At 45.5% G+C, this 15,329-nt stretch overlaps 1 protein-coding gene across 1 annotated transcript in view; it reads left to right on the forward strand.

Moving 5' to 3' along the window:
- Positions 1 to 602: 602 nt before the first annotated feature.
- The window catches only part of TRIM25 (tripartite motif containing 25), a 366,254-nt gene continuing 351,527 nt past the window's right edge, over positions 603 to 15,329 (forward strand). Inside the window, exon 1 of the mRNA XM_069200011.1 lies at positions 603 to 1,255. Coding sequence (XP_069056112.1) covers positions 635 to 1,255 — 621 coding nt within the window. The 5' untranslated portion in view covers positions 603 to 634. The remainder of the gene's footprint in view (positions 1,256 to 15,329) is intronic.

A 15,329-nucleotide genomic window follows, 5' to 3' on the forward strand; every position in this document is an offset into this window, starting at 1 on the left:
ATTTACCAATGTTTGTTGTATCTTGCTTTCTTTCATTCCCTTTGTCTTTCCCTTGCCCTTTACTTTCTCTTCGTGTTGCTTTATTCCTGCCTATCTTTTTTTCCCTTGCCAATTGCCATTCCTTCCCTCCTCTTTCGTCTTCCCTTCATGTTTTTATTATTTGATTACATTTATGTTTCATTTTATATTTCGTGAAGTCGGCCCAAGGGCATTAGAGCGCTTTACACGAGCAGAAGGTCGGACTCATGTTTTTCCTTTAACTCTTTGTATCCAAGCCTTTTTAACTTATCTTTTATTGACGTTCTAATCTTGCTTTTCTGGCTCTTTTTGTACAGCAGTAACTCGCTGTAATACTGGACAAGTGTCAGGGAATTTATAGCCAGATCTTAGTTTGTTAATCTATAAAACTGTGTATCCCATCACACAGCCTGCATAGGCGATCTGCTGCTTCTATCTGTTGCTGCTATAAAGGAGTGTATTTGCCAAAGACACACCAATCCTACGGAATTACACTTAGGTTCCGTTTCCCTCGCAGCTTGTGCTTGTCTGACAGCCGAGTCCCTCCCACTCTTCTGATCTACCCTTAAGTTTCGGTTTCCATTCTCTCCCCTTACATCCGTCACTCCCCGCTAAGATGGCCGAGGTGTCGGGCTCGCTGTTGGACCTCTCCGAGGAGTTTTCCTGTCCCATCTGCCTGGACACGTTCGACAGTCCGGTCACCACTCCCTGCGGCCACAATTTTTGCCGCGTGTGCCTGGAGCTGACCTGGGACCAGGCAGGGGCGCAGGGGGGATGGAGCTGTCCTCAGTGCCGCACTGACTTCACGACGAAACCGGAGCTTCGGAAGAACACCGTGCTGGATACCGTGGTCCAACAGTATCGGCTGAATTTGATGCAAGCCGAGCAGGAGCAGTCGCTACCTGCGGAGGAGCCGGAAGAAGAGGAGCTCTGTCCCCCCGGGGCCGTGCCCTGTGACTCCTGCCTGAAGGTGGCCGCCGTCCGGACGTGTCTGACCTGCATCGCTTCCTTCTGTCAGGAGCACCTGCAGCCACACCTGGGGAGCCAGGCCTTCGCTCACCACCAGCTGCACAGCCCTCTGGGGAGCTCCGAGTTGGATCTCCGTACCTGTAACGAGCACAAGAAGCTCCTCGAGTACTTCTGCGAGGAACACGGAAAGTGTCTCTGCTGCTACTGCCTAGTCAACCATAAGGTCTGCAAAACGTTCACCGTGGAGGAGGCCAAGCTAAAAAAGGAGGTGAGTGCCGGGCACCACATCTGCCACCTGAAGACCTTGCAGTGTTTACTGCTCCCGTGTGGTGTGCTGAAACACTTACACACAAGTTACAGTATGTATGGGATGTGGTTGTCAAGGTGGTGTTCATGTTGTGGCCTCAGAGCCCAGCTGTCCCCGGACAATTATGCCATCATTATCAGGAGAGGGGCTTTGGCTTCCCCCACATGTTGGGTGGCAGGAGTATCTCTTTTGATTGGGTAGGAGTTGTGTACTTCCCCCCCAAAAAGTGCCTGCCCTCCACATAGCTGTGATCATTTTGGTTATTTATCCAGCTGCCCAAGCTTGAACTTTCGTGGCACACATCGGATTGTAAGGCTATTAATGTGTCTTAAATGGGTAGATAATTTGTGTTTTTATCTGGCAGCAACACAAATGGGAAGAGTGCAGTCATTAGCCTACATGGATTTGTAGGTCTAGCTTGAACAATGCAACTGTCATTTGTCCTCATGTGATCAACAAAAGAGAGTTTACAGAGTCCTACTGATAGAGGAGCTTAAGCTCTACTCACATTTTGGTCTACTTGAGTACAGAATTAGATTTTTTGATTGTACCAAATGTGTGTGCTTCCACTAAAAAGGCTGCATGTTTTGCACTTTTTGGCCTGTGGTGAATTTTATACTTTACACAGCAGAACTGAGTGGTTATAGTAGCAAGTCATTGATCATGGCTATCGGCCTAATCTGTTCATTATGAAATGTTATGATAAAGGTACTAGACCTGACATATTAATTGTGAAAAACATATATTAAAGTCAATAGGCATTTAGGTGTGAATGTTTATTGCTGTATATTAAAGCCTACGGATAGGTATTTTGTTGCATAGAATATCACAGATTACTGCAGTAGACAAGGGTTTTGACTTTGGCTACCTACTCTGAAACCATGGGGCGTTTCACTATGATGATTCTTGTTAGTCCTTTTTGAGAGGGGTAGTAATATTATTTTGAAAGCTGTATTTTGTACATGTTGGCAATTTTATAAATGTATGCATTGTGGTTGCTAGTTTACGTGCATTTGAGCAGGTCGGAGCCAGGTAAAGTCAATGTTAAAGGGTAATGACTTAATCAGTTCATTGGAAAAAGCATGCCATATTACATAGGTTTCATCTGTTTATTATGAAACATTATGACAAAGCCAGTAGGCCTAACATATTCTTTTATTTTGGGGATAATAGAACAAAAAAGGCCCTGCACACTGTACCCACTAGGCCTGTAACTGCAGACTGCGTGTGCAGTTTTAAACTGCCATTTCAATTCAGCAAAAAAAAAAAAAACTTTTGCCATGCCCAAACCTTCCTGTTTAGTCACCCTAGGGTAAGCCCCGGACAGCCAAGAGGGCAGGGTGCAGTGTATTTAAAAAGCTGGACATGTACTTTTAAGTTTTACATGTCCTGGAAGTGAAAAACTCTTAAATTTGTTTTTCACTACTGCAAGGCTTGCCTCTCCCAGGGGATAACATTGGAGTTACCTTTTTACATTAAATAAGTCGTGACTTCCCAATGGGAACAAGTAATCAGTCCATGTGTGGTGTTTTTGGAATTGTAATGAAAAATCTTTTTCAATGGTAAAGTCCCATTTTTTTTTTTAGAAAGTTGGCATTTTCCCGTCTTAGAAATTTGATGCCTACAGCCTGTCTCTGGATCACATGTCAGTGTGCATATGGCATTCAAGCTTTGTGTACACCTCCTAAACAGTCACACACAATAGAGAGCTTAGGTGTGCCTGGGTGGGCCATGACTGGCAGGATGGGATGGTGGATCTGGGCGTAGCGCCACTTACTCTTTAATAGACTGTGCCCAGCTTCCACACAAAGGGCTGCACCCCCCCTATAGTTAGTCTGTGTTGGAAATGGCCTCTCTGCAGGGTCACCCCCAAACATTTTGCCTTCCTCCTTCTCTTTTCTGACACTGTTTTTGCTGGTTTTAGGACACCACACACTTTACCACTGCTAACCAGTGCTAAAGTGCATATGCTCGCTCCCTTAAAACATGGTAACATTGGCTCATACCTAATTGGCATATTTAATTTACTTGTAAGTCCCTAGTAGAGAGCACTGCATGTGCCCAGGGCCTGTGCATTAAATGCTACTAGTGGGCCTGCAGCACTGATTGTGCCAACCACATAAGTAGCCCCTTAACCATGTCTCAGGTCTGCCATTGCAAGGCCTGTGTGTACAGTTTCACTGCCACTTCGACTTGGCAGTTAAAAGTACTTTCCAAGCCCTAAACGCCCCTTCTTCTACATATAAGTCACCTCTAAGGTAGGCCCAGGTAACCCAGAGGGCAGGGTGCTGCGTAGGTAAAAGGCAGGACATATATCTGTGTGTTCTATATGTCCTAGTAGTGGAAAACTCATACATTTGTTTCCTACTGCTGTGAAGCCTGCTCCTTCCATAGGCTAACATTAGCGCTACCCTCATATACTGTTTGAGTTGTAGATTCTGATCAGAAAGGGGTAAACAGATCATAATTATTATGACCAGAATGGTAATAAAAAATTCTGGTTAGTGATGAAGTTGGATTTTATAATACTATTTTATAAATGCTACTTTTAGAAAGTGAGCATTTCTCTGCACTTAAAATCCTTCTGTGTCCACGTCTGGGCTGGGCTGGTTGACAGCTCCCTTGTGCATTTCACAGAGACAACCACAAACACAGGATGCTCTGTCACACCTGCACACATCTGCATACTGAATGGGTCTTCCTGGGCTGGAAGGGTGGAGGGTCTGACACTTACATTTCAAAGGACAGTGGCCTGCCCTCACACAATGGACTGCCAAACCCCCTACTGGGGCCCTGGCTGACAGGGTTGTACTGAAAGGGGACCTTGTGCACTTCAAAACCACTCTTTGAAGTCCCCCCCCACTTCAAAGGTACTTTTGGGTACATAAACTGTGTCCCTGACACTACCAACTTAGACACTTCCTGGGACAAATACTCTGAACCAGACCCTGAAACCTGCCAGGAGGAGCTGCCTGGTCGCCCAAAGGACTCACTTGGACTGCTTTGCTGTGAAGGACTGCTGCCTTGCTGGCCTCTGGCTCTGCTGAGAAGTGCTCTCCAAGGGCTTGGATTGAATCTGCCTCCTGTTTCCCAGAGTCTCAGGGCCAAAAAGACTTCTCTTCAAGGAACTCCTTGTGCGGATAAAATCGAGGTTGCCGGAATCAATGCAGAGCCTGCCTAGCAGTGAAAGAATTACTGCATTGCCTCTCCGGAACGACGCAGCCTGTCTCCCCGAGTGGAGATCGACACAGCGCCAGCGTTGCGACCAGAACTTCGAAGCACAGCCCACCGGATTGACGCATCGCCGAGCCTTGAATGACGCAGCCCGACTTCCTCCGTGAGAAATCAACACAGTGCCTGCCGTGCAACAGAAACTCCGCCGCATCACCCACCAGATCGACGTAGCACCTGTGACTTCGTCCAGCACACCCAGGATTTCCCCGCATCATCCCTGGGCGTCAAAAGATCCCACATCGCAAAGAGGATTCAAGTCTGTGCGCAGGAATTCGATGCAAAGTCCGTGCCGCATGGAAAAGAATCAACGCATCGTCTGTGTGCGCCCAGAAATCCGACGCACACCCCTTTGTTTTCCACGCATCTTCTCCTCTGCGGTCTCTGTACGTGTAATTTTGACGCATACCAGGTACTTTTTGCACACAAGAGACAATTGTTGCTTTTTAAAGACTTTAGACTCTTCTTATCATTACAAAAGTGATATTTCAACTTGTACTTATCAAATCTTGATCATTTTTACCTTAATTCATTCAGATAAATATCTTATATTTTTCTAAAAATGTGTGGTGTATTTGTGTGGTGTTTTCACTGTGTTATTGCATGATTTATAGCACAGATACTTTACACATTATCTTCTAAGTTAAGCCTGACTGCTCAGTGCCAAGCTACCAGGGGGTGGGCACAGTATAATTTGGATTGTGCGTGACCTACTAGGATTGTGGTCCCTACTTGGACAATGGTGTATACCTCTGCCAACTAGAGACCCCATTTCTAACAGTCTGATCCAGGGCAGTTGGAGACAGGAAACTTGTGCACTTCACATGCTCTAGAAGCTTCTTCTCCCAGTTCAAAGCAGGCATCTGGTATAAATATTGGACCTCAGATACAAATTTTTCAGTTCACTTATGGACCTGTGGAGACCCTGCCAGGAAGAAGGACTGCTGTACTGTTGAAAGAACTGCCACTCTGCTGGACTGCTGCCCTGCTGGACCACTGCCTTGCTGGACTCCCGCTATGCTGGATTGCTGCCCTACAGTCCTCCTGCCTGAGACAGAGGGATTGGACCTGCACCTAAACCCAGGACTCGTAGTGTGGCTACAAGAGCTAGCCGGCTGGTCTCCTGTTCAAAGCCACAGGGACAAAAAAGGCTCCCAACCACCTGAACCAGCATCCAGAACCAAATGGAGTAAGCCCCTTACCCACAAGTGGTGCCCCCTCAGGTCCTAGACCTTTAGTATGATCTCAGTGGAGCTCAATTAAATTTTTTGAGTTCTTTGCAACTGCAAATGGGCCCACTGGCACCAGAACCTTGTCGCTCCAACTTCCCACCAATGGAAAAATTTGTCAACCCGACACTTCGTAATTCAGCATCGACCTCTCACAGCCACTGCAAACCTCTGGCCTGCCTGATCATGGTACAGTGACGACTGTCCGCGACCCCAGGTCTACTCTTCGTGCTACATCCATGAGCGTCCACAATGCTTACCTGCTCCTTGCAGGTCCTCCAGCGCAAACGGGATTCTTTGCACTGGGCTGAGAAGGTAACTTTTCAGCAGGACTAACATGGTCCCTGTATTCGACCCACACTTTATCGCAGTCAGCCTGAATATGGGCCTTTTTTCCTGTCTTTCACGACCAGATAGCCACAAATGATGCTTTGGGCTTTTTGGTGGTTTTCACTCAAATCTTTAAAATTGCATATCTCCAGTTCTACTGATTAGATGTTTGTAATTATGGTGTTGATTTATTTATTACATTTCGCTTTATGTTTTTAAATTGGTGTGAGATTTGTCATGTGTTGTGTTTGCACTTTATTACTGTTTGAAATGCCTCATAAATACTTTACACAGTGCCTCTAAGTTAAGCTTCATTGTATTTTGCCAAGCTACCAGAGGGTTGAACATATGTTAACGTAGGGTTTGCTTGTGCCTCTCCCTGACAAGGATTGTAGTTGCTGCTTGAGTAGAGTTTCACCCTCCTTAACCAGTAACTTGATTTCTTACAAATTATACATTTTGATCACTTATTAAAAAAAATTATTGTTGTTCTGTTTGATGATGGTATACAAACTTTTAACATCCTTAGACACCAGATAGAATGAGCCCTCCCAAGGAATCCCTAACAATTTTCTCCACAGATCTTTAGTATCTTTTAATATTAAAAGCTAGAATGCTAACCAAGGGTGCCAAAAATATTTCAGTATGTTCAGAATTCTTTCTATACGTGTCCCTATTCCTGATATTATACGCCACCCTTATGGATCTTTGGAAAACAGTATATATGCAGGGCACTTTCTTCTTTATTACTCAGATTGTTCTTACAGCTGTTTTTCTTAATGCTTACAAAATCACAAGTAACTGTTTCAGAAAATACATCTGTCACAATGTCTTTAGATAGATTAGGGATAAAGATTGAATTTTCCTTAAGGCTAGTAATCTTAATCACATGATCCTCAATATTCAGTTGTTTTTCTAGGTCCTCTATATCACGAGGTGTGCCTCTCTGTAGGCTTAAAAAGAAGTTGTTTATCCAGTAAATCTTTAATAAGTTTCTCAAATATATAGGAGGTAACCTGCATTTCTGTGTACTTGACAGTTACCGTGGCAAATTATTTCTTTCGTTTCAATGTTTTCCAGTATGAGTAAATGATAGACCTGTAGGTAGGGCATTTGCATCCTTATGAGTCGATACCCTTGAGGAAAAGTTACACGTTATGTTGTATTTTGTTGGTTCATTTCCCTTTTTGTCTTTGATCTGTTTGTCTTTGATCTTAAGTTTTCTTCTCCTTAACTGCCGTTTGCCACTCCTATTTCCTCTCTTAGTAGTCGCCTGGTTGTACCTCCACTCTCTGTTCGGAGAGTCCTCTACAAATGTCATTTACTTGAGTTCCTCTAAAAATTATTGGGCCTAACTTCTGTTAAATTGGTAGTCTCCCCAGTTGGATTTCTGGAATCATTTTGCTGTTTATTAATGGGAACTAACTTATAATTCCCCTTAAAGAGTACAGTGTTTTAAAAAGTACAGTGTATCAATTGTAAACATGAATTAATTGAGGAATACTGATACAACATGGCATAGAATAATTTTGAATAAGTGATCAATAAAATGTTATTTATTTATGATTGCATTGAATGTGAAGCATTTTCATTGTATAGGCCTAAACTAGTTATTGTGAAAAGCATGCGTTTCAAACAATAGGCTGGATGAATTGATATTACACTGCGCAAAAGCTTGTAGGCAGGTAATTTATTACATGGACTTTCACAGAATTGTGTAGAAGGCAAGGATTTTGGTGTTGGTGACCTACCCAAAACAAACTGTGGGGATGGAAGATATGCACTACAGTAAGCCTCACTAAGCTCTCTATGAGAGAGTATTTTACTTTGCCAACTGTAAATTTGAATACATTTGTACTTTTATGACTGTATCAGATAGCTGCCTTGTGGAAAGCTCATACTCAGTGAAATAGGCTTAAGTTGATACACAGACAAGCCAATTATAAAGGCTTTTGCCTGATTGTTTTACAACAAAGGCAGTAGGCCTAATATATTGTTTGTGTTAAGCATGTGTTAAAGTTAATATGCATGTAAAGGTATATTGTTATTCCTCTGTATTAAAGCATACATATTTTGTTTTATGGAATCACATAAATTACCTCAGTGTTCCAGGGTTTTGGTGTTAGTTACCCTTTCTGACTAATGGTGTTTATAGAAGATTTCTACCGTCAGATTCCTTGTTAAGCCCTTTTAGGAGAGATAGCGTCCTGCTTTGCTAGCTGTAATTTGTATACTATGTAATTTTATTACTGGATGCCTGATGGTTCCTTGTAGGAAATCATATGCTCAGTAAAGGAGGCCTCAGCTGGTTATGGTGTTAAGCCTTTGATAACAAAGTCGAACTGGCTGTTCCAGGCATCAGGCGTTTCCCTGGGACACTGGACGGGCGAGGGGCCGATTTTGCAGAAGTGTAGCAGATTTGAATGCACCTGCTGCAGAGTTCCTTGTATATCCAGTAATTTTCAGCCTACAATAAAATTGTCAGGATAACTGGTGATTAATGTTCCTGCTGGAGAGAGATCATAGTTTTGTCTAGTGGCAGTTTTGACTTCTCTAAGTTAGCGCACAGGGCTAATAAGCCTGCTGCAAAGGACGTGTACCATGCAAATCACAGAACAGTATTTTATGTCCATAGCTCAGTACGTTACTGCTTTTATCACAGAGACCCTTTTGTTACTGTGCGCTTCATAAGTTACAATTGTTTTCTAGCACAGTAAGCTATGAAGTGTCATCAAAGAGCTGCATGCAAACTGCATGGTAGAGGTTAGAAAGTTATGATTCTTTATTGAGTCTTTCATTGTCCTACTGTTGCTAAAGAGGGTTTGTTTAGGTAGAAATAAATTCTTATAAGTAAAGCCACTCCTAACCACTGTGTTACGTTCTGAATCCTGAGTTTGTGCTTATCCAGACCAAGTACTCTTAAAAAAAATGCTTACCAGTATGGGTGACATGAATCCTGGTCTAGAAGGCCCACACTTTAAAGGGGTAAAGAAAATCTACACAGTCAAGAATCCCAAGTCATGCTGGTTAAAACGTCAGGCCTGACAGAGGGTGGAAGTCATGAAATGGGATTAGCCTGCAGCTAGCTTCCATGGACTCTGACACTATGGCTTAGAGATTCGATATTGCTCTCTGCAACTGGCACATTAACCTACTGCTTAGCTGGTTACAAGGCAGACTTTGGGATTAAAACGCCATAGGTCATCCTATAGGAGAAGCAACAGCACTTATGGCATCTGCTCAAGGGTTGCTGAAGGGTGCAAGTATGTCTCTCTCGGAACCAGTGATTAAGTTGCTCAGGAAGGTGACATCTTGTCTCCTTCCAGGCCAGGAACATCCCAGGGAGGAAAGCAACAGAGGAGATTCCAGCACCATACCTGCACACTTAAACCTGGAAACGTCTTGATGTGCCAGGTAGCTCCACACCCATTGGCGTACCTATTGATGTTGCAGGAAGAGAATGGGGCTCATATGCATGGGGAGCCCACTTCACCCTAAATACAGCTGTCTGTTATTAGCTTGCCAGAAAACGGGGGCACTTTATTATGTGGCATTAGGCCCTGTGACACCCTTGTTACGTCACTGCCTGCACCATCACATGTTAACAAGTAAGCAAGGATCAGAAGGATGCACTCCCGCCAACCTCTGCCCACACAGACACCATTTGCCAGGCCCTCCACCTACTCCCAAGGTTAACACAACACAGATGAACATAGCAGCAGATGGACACACAACACCCCCTCCCCCAAGATCAGTGACTGGTCTGTCCGGTCTGAGAAGCCAGGAGAGCTGCGGAGTGCCCTTCCATTCTAAAGGTATTGTTGCCCCCCAGAGTAAGAGAGGTCTTCACTGTGGGAAGAGGCCATCCTGGAGTGAAGGCAGGTCTACACCGTAGATTTGAATCACACCTCAAATTCCCAGGTGCATCACTCCTCCCTCCGAGCAGAGCCCAGCTCCACACATGCCTTGTTATGTATACAAACAGCGATGAAAGTCTAAAGCCAGGCATTAGCCAGCAAAGTATTGGTCATAGAAAGGCAAAAACTGACACATCGAGGCTATGCCCAAACCTATCTGGAGCTGAGCTTGTGGTGAAAAAAATATCACACAAGTTTTGCCACTCCTGGTTTCGCCTTCCTGTAAAGATTCCAGATAACAGCTTTCACATCTTGCTAAAATAGGTGTTGCACTATCTTTTTAAATGTCTGCAGAGTGCTTTCTCCCTTCTATTAAAGATATAACCCAGACATGAAAAATAGTACCTTTACTGCCCCATTAAGATATCTCACATGTACGAGTCACGCTAACAAGTTTTTGCATCCTCTAACCAGAGCATGTAAGAGACATGCAGATAAAAAAATTATATAATTTCAACAAAAGTTTTACAAAGGCACTGCAGCAAAGTGTTGACCTCATCCCATTTAAAAGCACTGCAGATGGATGTGCTAGGATTGTTCCATTTAAATGGAGATACCCTTCCTACTCTGTGCTCATAAACAACTGTAATCCTGCTGAAATGTGAGAGCACTGTCTCAATAAGATAACCTGATCGGTCACGAGTCACCACGGACGTGCACAGTTTGGTGTCCCACTGGTGGCTGCGATGCGGGGCCGTGGAGCGTGGCTGCTGCATAGGGTCAATGACGGGAGGAGCGACGGGTGCTGTCTTTTAGCTCAGGGGAGGAGGGGCCTGAGGCTCACAAGCACCAAATCTCTGCACAGAGGAGCACCTGCTCAGGCAGCATGGTTGCGGCTCCGGTTACACTGCATCTCTGGCCTTGGCCTCCTCTTTTCCCTGCAGATACTCCCACACTTTTCCATCACTGCACTGCTGTGCAAAATACCGACCCAAACGTTTGGCTTGGCGGTGGGGACGGCGCTGTGTTTCTCATCCCCTTGTTCCTGATGGAGGTTTGGGGCCTCAAACACTGGGCTGCCAAATCCTTACCGGGGTTTAGACCTACCTTAGGCAGCCAGAGTGACAAATAAAGAATAATACAATAAAAATTAATACATACGGGCCGGAGCTGGTTGTGGAAGGTAGCACAGGGAGATTAAGTGAACTGTAAAGGAGAGGATGTGGCGTAACGTCCAGAGCTACTGATCTTGAACCTAAGGAACCAGGTTTGATTCTCGGGGTTGCCTCAACATCGTGTGATTCTGGACAAATCACTTATCTTCCGTTGCCTATCAATGTGTCCTTGTGTAATGTAACTGGTGCACATGTAAAGCTCTCCGAAACCTTCTGGTCGAGTTTCCGCTATATAAAACTGCAAAAAATTTATAAATAGAAAGTAGCAATGGGTGCCCACACTGAAAACACTGTGTTATGCAGAGGGCGGTATCACATCACGGTATCATGAGCAGGAAACAAAAAACAACAGGAAACAAATAACAAGCAGCGACCACGACCCGACACCAAAATCACGCAGCCGAGCACCCCCCCCCCCGAAGCAGCTCTGATCGGAGCACAGCAGCTGGTCTTTTCCAGCTACAGCAGAGGCGAGGAGGAACTGTAAGCTCTCCATTCCAAGCCTAGTGTGGGAGCTGATAGACAAAAGAATGTCAGCCACATGGGAGGAACTGGAAGGAACAAATGCTGCAATAAAATGCAAGCAGCTACTAGCCTGAATCCCCACAGTGTAACACGAGGTATAAAAAAAAAAAAATAGTCCCCCACAAACAGATAAGCAAAGCAAAGGGAAATTATATTGTACTTAGTCCCTGCTCCGTGGGTAAAACGAAAGAGAAAAGGAGAGAGTAAGAGGCAGGACTGACCACTAGCAAGCATGGATTTGTAAAGAACATTGAACCAAGCAAATGAGAATGAGGGGGATGGATTTGAGCCCACAGAGGTGTATACTTGAGGTCATATGCTTACGCTCGACCTAATGAAATGTATAACAGAGAGGGGCTATGGAGAGATGAGGCGTTGGAGAGAGGTAGCGAGGGAATTCATAGAGGAGGAGGTCATGGGGAAGGCACCAAAAATGTTTGTCGGCCTGGGCGACACCAGCTCTAAAGCCAGCCCTGAGAGAGATGCTATAAAACAAATGAAATACATTTGAGAGAGGGGCTGTGGAGAGATGAGGGGCACTGTTTGATGGTGACAGTGAGGAAATCATTGAAGAGCCCCAATAAAGATGTTTGAAGCCTGGGGCAATATAAGGTCACCATTCACTATGCTTTAAAAGGTAATACAATTGAATATATAATGAAAAATGTTTTGCAGAGTGCTCCATTTTTGCCTACATCCCCCCCCCCCACCCAAAGCTACATTGTAGTGGTCAGGCTCACCTGCTATTCATCCTATGTGGGCTGGCCTGTCAACATTTGCCAGGGCTACTTTGGGTTTCCCAGTCCGGCCTTTTTTGATAACAGCTACAGGCTTGATTGGTTCACTAGGAAAAATATTTTGCCATAAGTCGGATCTGTTTGTAATGAAAAGTTGTGATGAAAACATAGGCTTAACATATTGATTGTAAAAAAAACATATGTAAAAATCAACAGGCATTTGTTATTGTTCTGTATTAAAGGTTATAGATGGTAATTTGTTACAGGAAATGCCGGATTGCCTTTGTAGGGAATGATTACATGCGCCAGACAGAGATGGTGCTGAATATGTTAAACAATATGCTAAAAGGGCAAGCATTTTATTTGGTGCCATGAGCAGAAGTCATGCTTTCTTACTTTATTTTATGAATGCAAGGATACTAACTACTGCTTAACAAATACACCCCATGAATGAGTTAGGAACTGAAAGAGAAATCACGACTGGCAGCCTGAACACAAACTACACAATCTTTCGAAAGGCCTAGATTACACATGCTTTTGATAACCCAAAGAAAACTGAAAGATTAAGTAGGGATTTATGCTTTCAAGCCACTTCTGAAGGCAGACCAGCACTAGTTGGGCTGAGACCCTAGCCATACAGGCACTTTGCACATGTAAGTGTGAGAGATAAAACACTTGATCAGTTGCAGCCCTGACAGATCAACAACAAATCGGCAAGAACAGAGGCCTTTGATCTGAAACAATAGTAACCAGTAGTTGTTTCTGATGGATACAACTACCTGTGGATTCCTCACTCATTGAATTTTCCCCCTGCGCCAGCTTCCGACGGAAATTTTTCTTCCTAGCTTCTGCTCGTCGAAGAGGACATCACAATTGCCCACACGACGCCGTCTGACGTCATACAGGCAATAAGAGGTCGTCGCCGACGTGCCGACGTCAGTTCCCTTTTTTCCGTGCCTTCAAACGACGGTTATTCTTCGAGGGAGCTACTGTTTCTACTTGACGTAGTTACAGTTACTGTTTCTTTCTCCGAGAGAAAATATGTCTCAGCGAAAGTCGGGATTTAAGCCCTGCAGGGAGTGCGGAGGCAAGATGTCGGTGACGGACCCACATGTAGACTGCTTGTGGTGTCTCAGTTCCGACCACGACGTGGAGAAATGTGACTCCTGTCAACATATGAACCCGAAGGTGTTGAAGGAGCGCGAGGCAAAACTCTTTTTGGCAAAATCCAAAAAGAAGGAGAAGCGGCATTGGCGCAAATCATCATCGCCTAGGTCCCACCTGCGTCACCGTGACTCCCGGCACCGTCGTGAATCACGCTCGAGGTCGCCTTCGGTTCGGCGCCGAAAGACATGGGAGGTTAGTCCCACCATCACACCTCAGCCGCAGACGCCTCCTGCTTCGCCGACTTCGCCGACTTCACCTATGACTCCACCATCTGTTTTTGAGGTTCCTCAACGTCAGGAGTTCTCACCGGCTTCTCAGACGCCGGGGCCGGCGCCGTTGTCACCTTGAGCTCAGGCTCCGCAGTATCTGGCTTTCCCGGCTCCAGGTGCTGACAGATCCGCATTTTTAAATGCGATGTTTGCCATTTTCCAACAACTGGCTCCAGGTGGTGGACCGGCTGGTCCTTCGGGGCCATTGGCCTTTAATATGGGTGCTCCGGCTCCTTTACGTCCTGCACCTTTCATGCCCTTCCTTTGGGAGGTGTTGGTTCGGCGCCGGTGCCTTTGGCGTCGACTTCACAGCCTGCGACGCCGAGTAGATCTGCTGTTCCGGCGCCAGAGAGTTCTCCTGTTCCTCCTTTGCCTCGGTCTGCGCCGAAAGAGTCCACGGCGCAAATAGATCTGGCGTCAGATGGATCGGAGGATCGGCGCCAGGCATCGACGTCGGCTGACGCCCTGTCGACGCCGAGGATTGAAGCCAGACTGTATTCAAGGAGGCTTGCTCTTCGCCTCCTTGAGGAGCAAGAGTATCGGAAGCAGGCCCTGAAAGAAGGGGAAATTGAGGAACCTCTGGGAGAGCTCCAGGGTTTGGATACGGCAAGTGGTTTAGACACCTCTCCAGAGTGGGACTTAACATCTCCTGGAGAATATACAGAGGAGGCGGCTTCATTCCACTCTGTAATAAGAAAACCGGCTGACTTTTTGGACCTTCCCTTGCCGGTGTCTGAATCTAAGCCCAATATTTTGCCGTAGGTTTTACATCCTGCTTCGACAGTTGCAGAGCCACTTCTGCCATTTAATGAGGCTCTATTGGACCCAATTTTGGAGATCTGGAAAAAGCCTGTGTCATCTTCGGCTGTTAATAGATCAGTGGCACGCAGATATCGCGTGGCTCCTGCGGATCCAGGCTTTTTGTCTAGGCACCCGACTGCAGAGAGCCTGGCTGTGCAGGCTTCATGTTAATCTCGCGCTGCCCCAGGCTCTTTTCCTGGGGCGCCTTTTGACAGGGACTCAAAAAAGATGGACCAGTCTTCCAAGAAAGCTTTTTCATCTTGCAGTATGGCTCTCAAGTCTTTTAACGCCACATGCATTTTGGGCAGGTACATCTACGCCCTTATGGAAGAGATAAAGTCGTCCCATTCGGAGGTGTCTCAGGAGGTGTTGAGCCTGGTTTCGGATGCTCAGGCTGCGGCAACCCAAGTAATTCAGTCGGGGCTGGACACTACTGATTCTGTGGCCAGAGCTATGGGCACCACCGTTGCTACAAGGAGACAGGCCTGGCTTTGTTCTTCTGGATTTTCATCTGATGTCCAGTCAGCCCTGCTGGATCTTCCCTTTGATGGGGTGAAAGTTTTTGGATCCAAGGCGGACTCAGCCCTTGAAAGATTTAATGAGAGTAGGGCCACAGCGAAATCATTAGGCTTGCAAGCCTCCTCTTCTGCTTCTTCTATACTGTTCAGAAGATTTAGGGGGTTTGGTCATGGCTCATCCTTCTCCTTTCGGGGC

The sequence above is a fragment of the Pleurodeles waltl genome, chromosome 7 (genome assembly GCF_031143425.1).
Source record: "Pleurodeles waltl isolate 20211129_DDA chromosome 7, aPleWal1.hap1.20221129, whole genome shotgun sequence".
NCBI lineage: Eukaryota > Metazoa > Chordata > Amphibia > Caudata > Salamandridae > Pleurodeles > Pleurodeles waltl.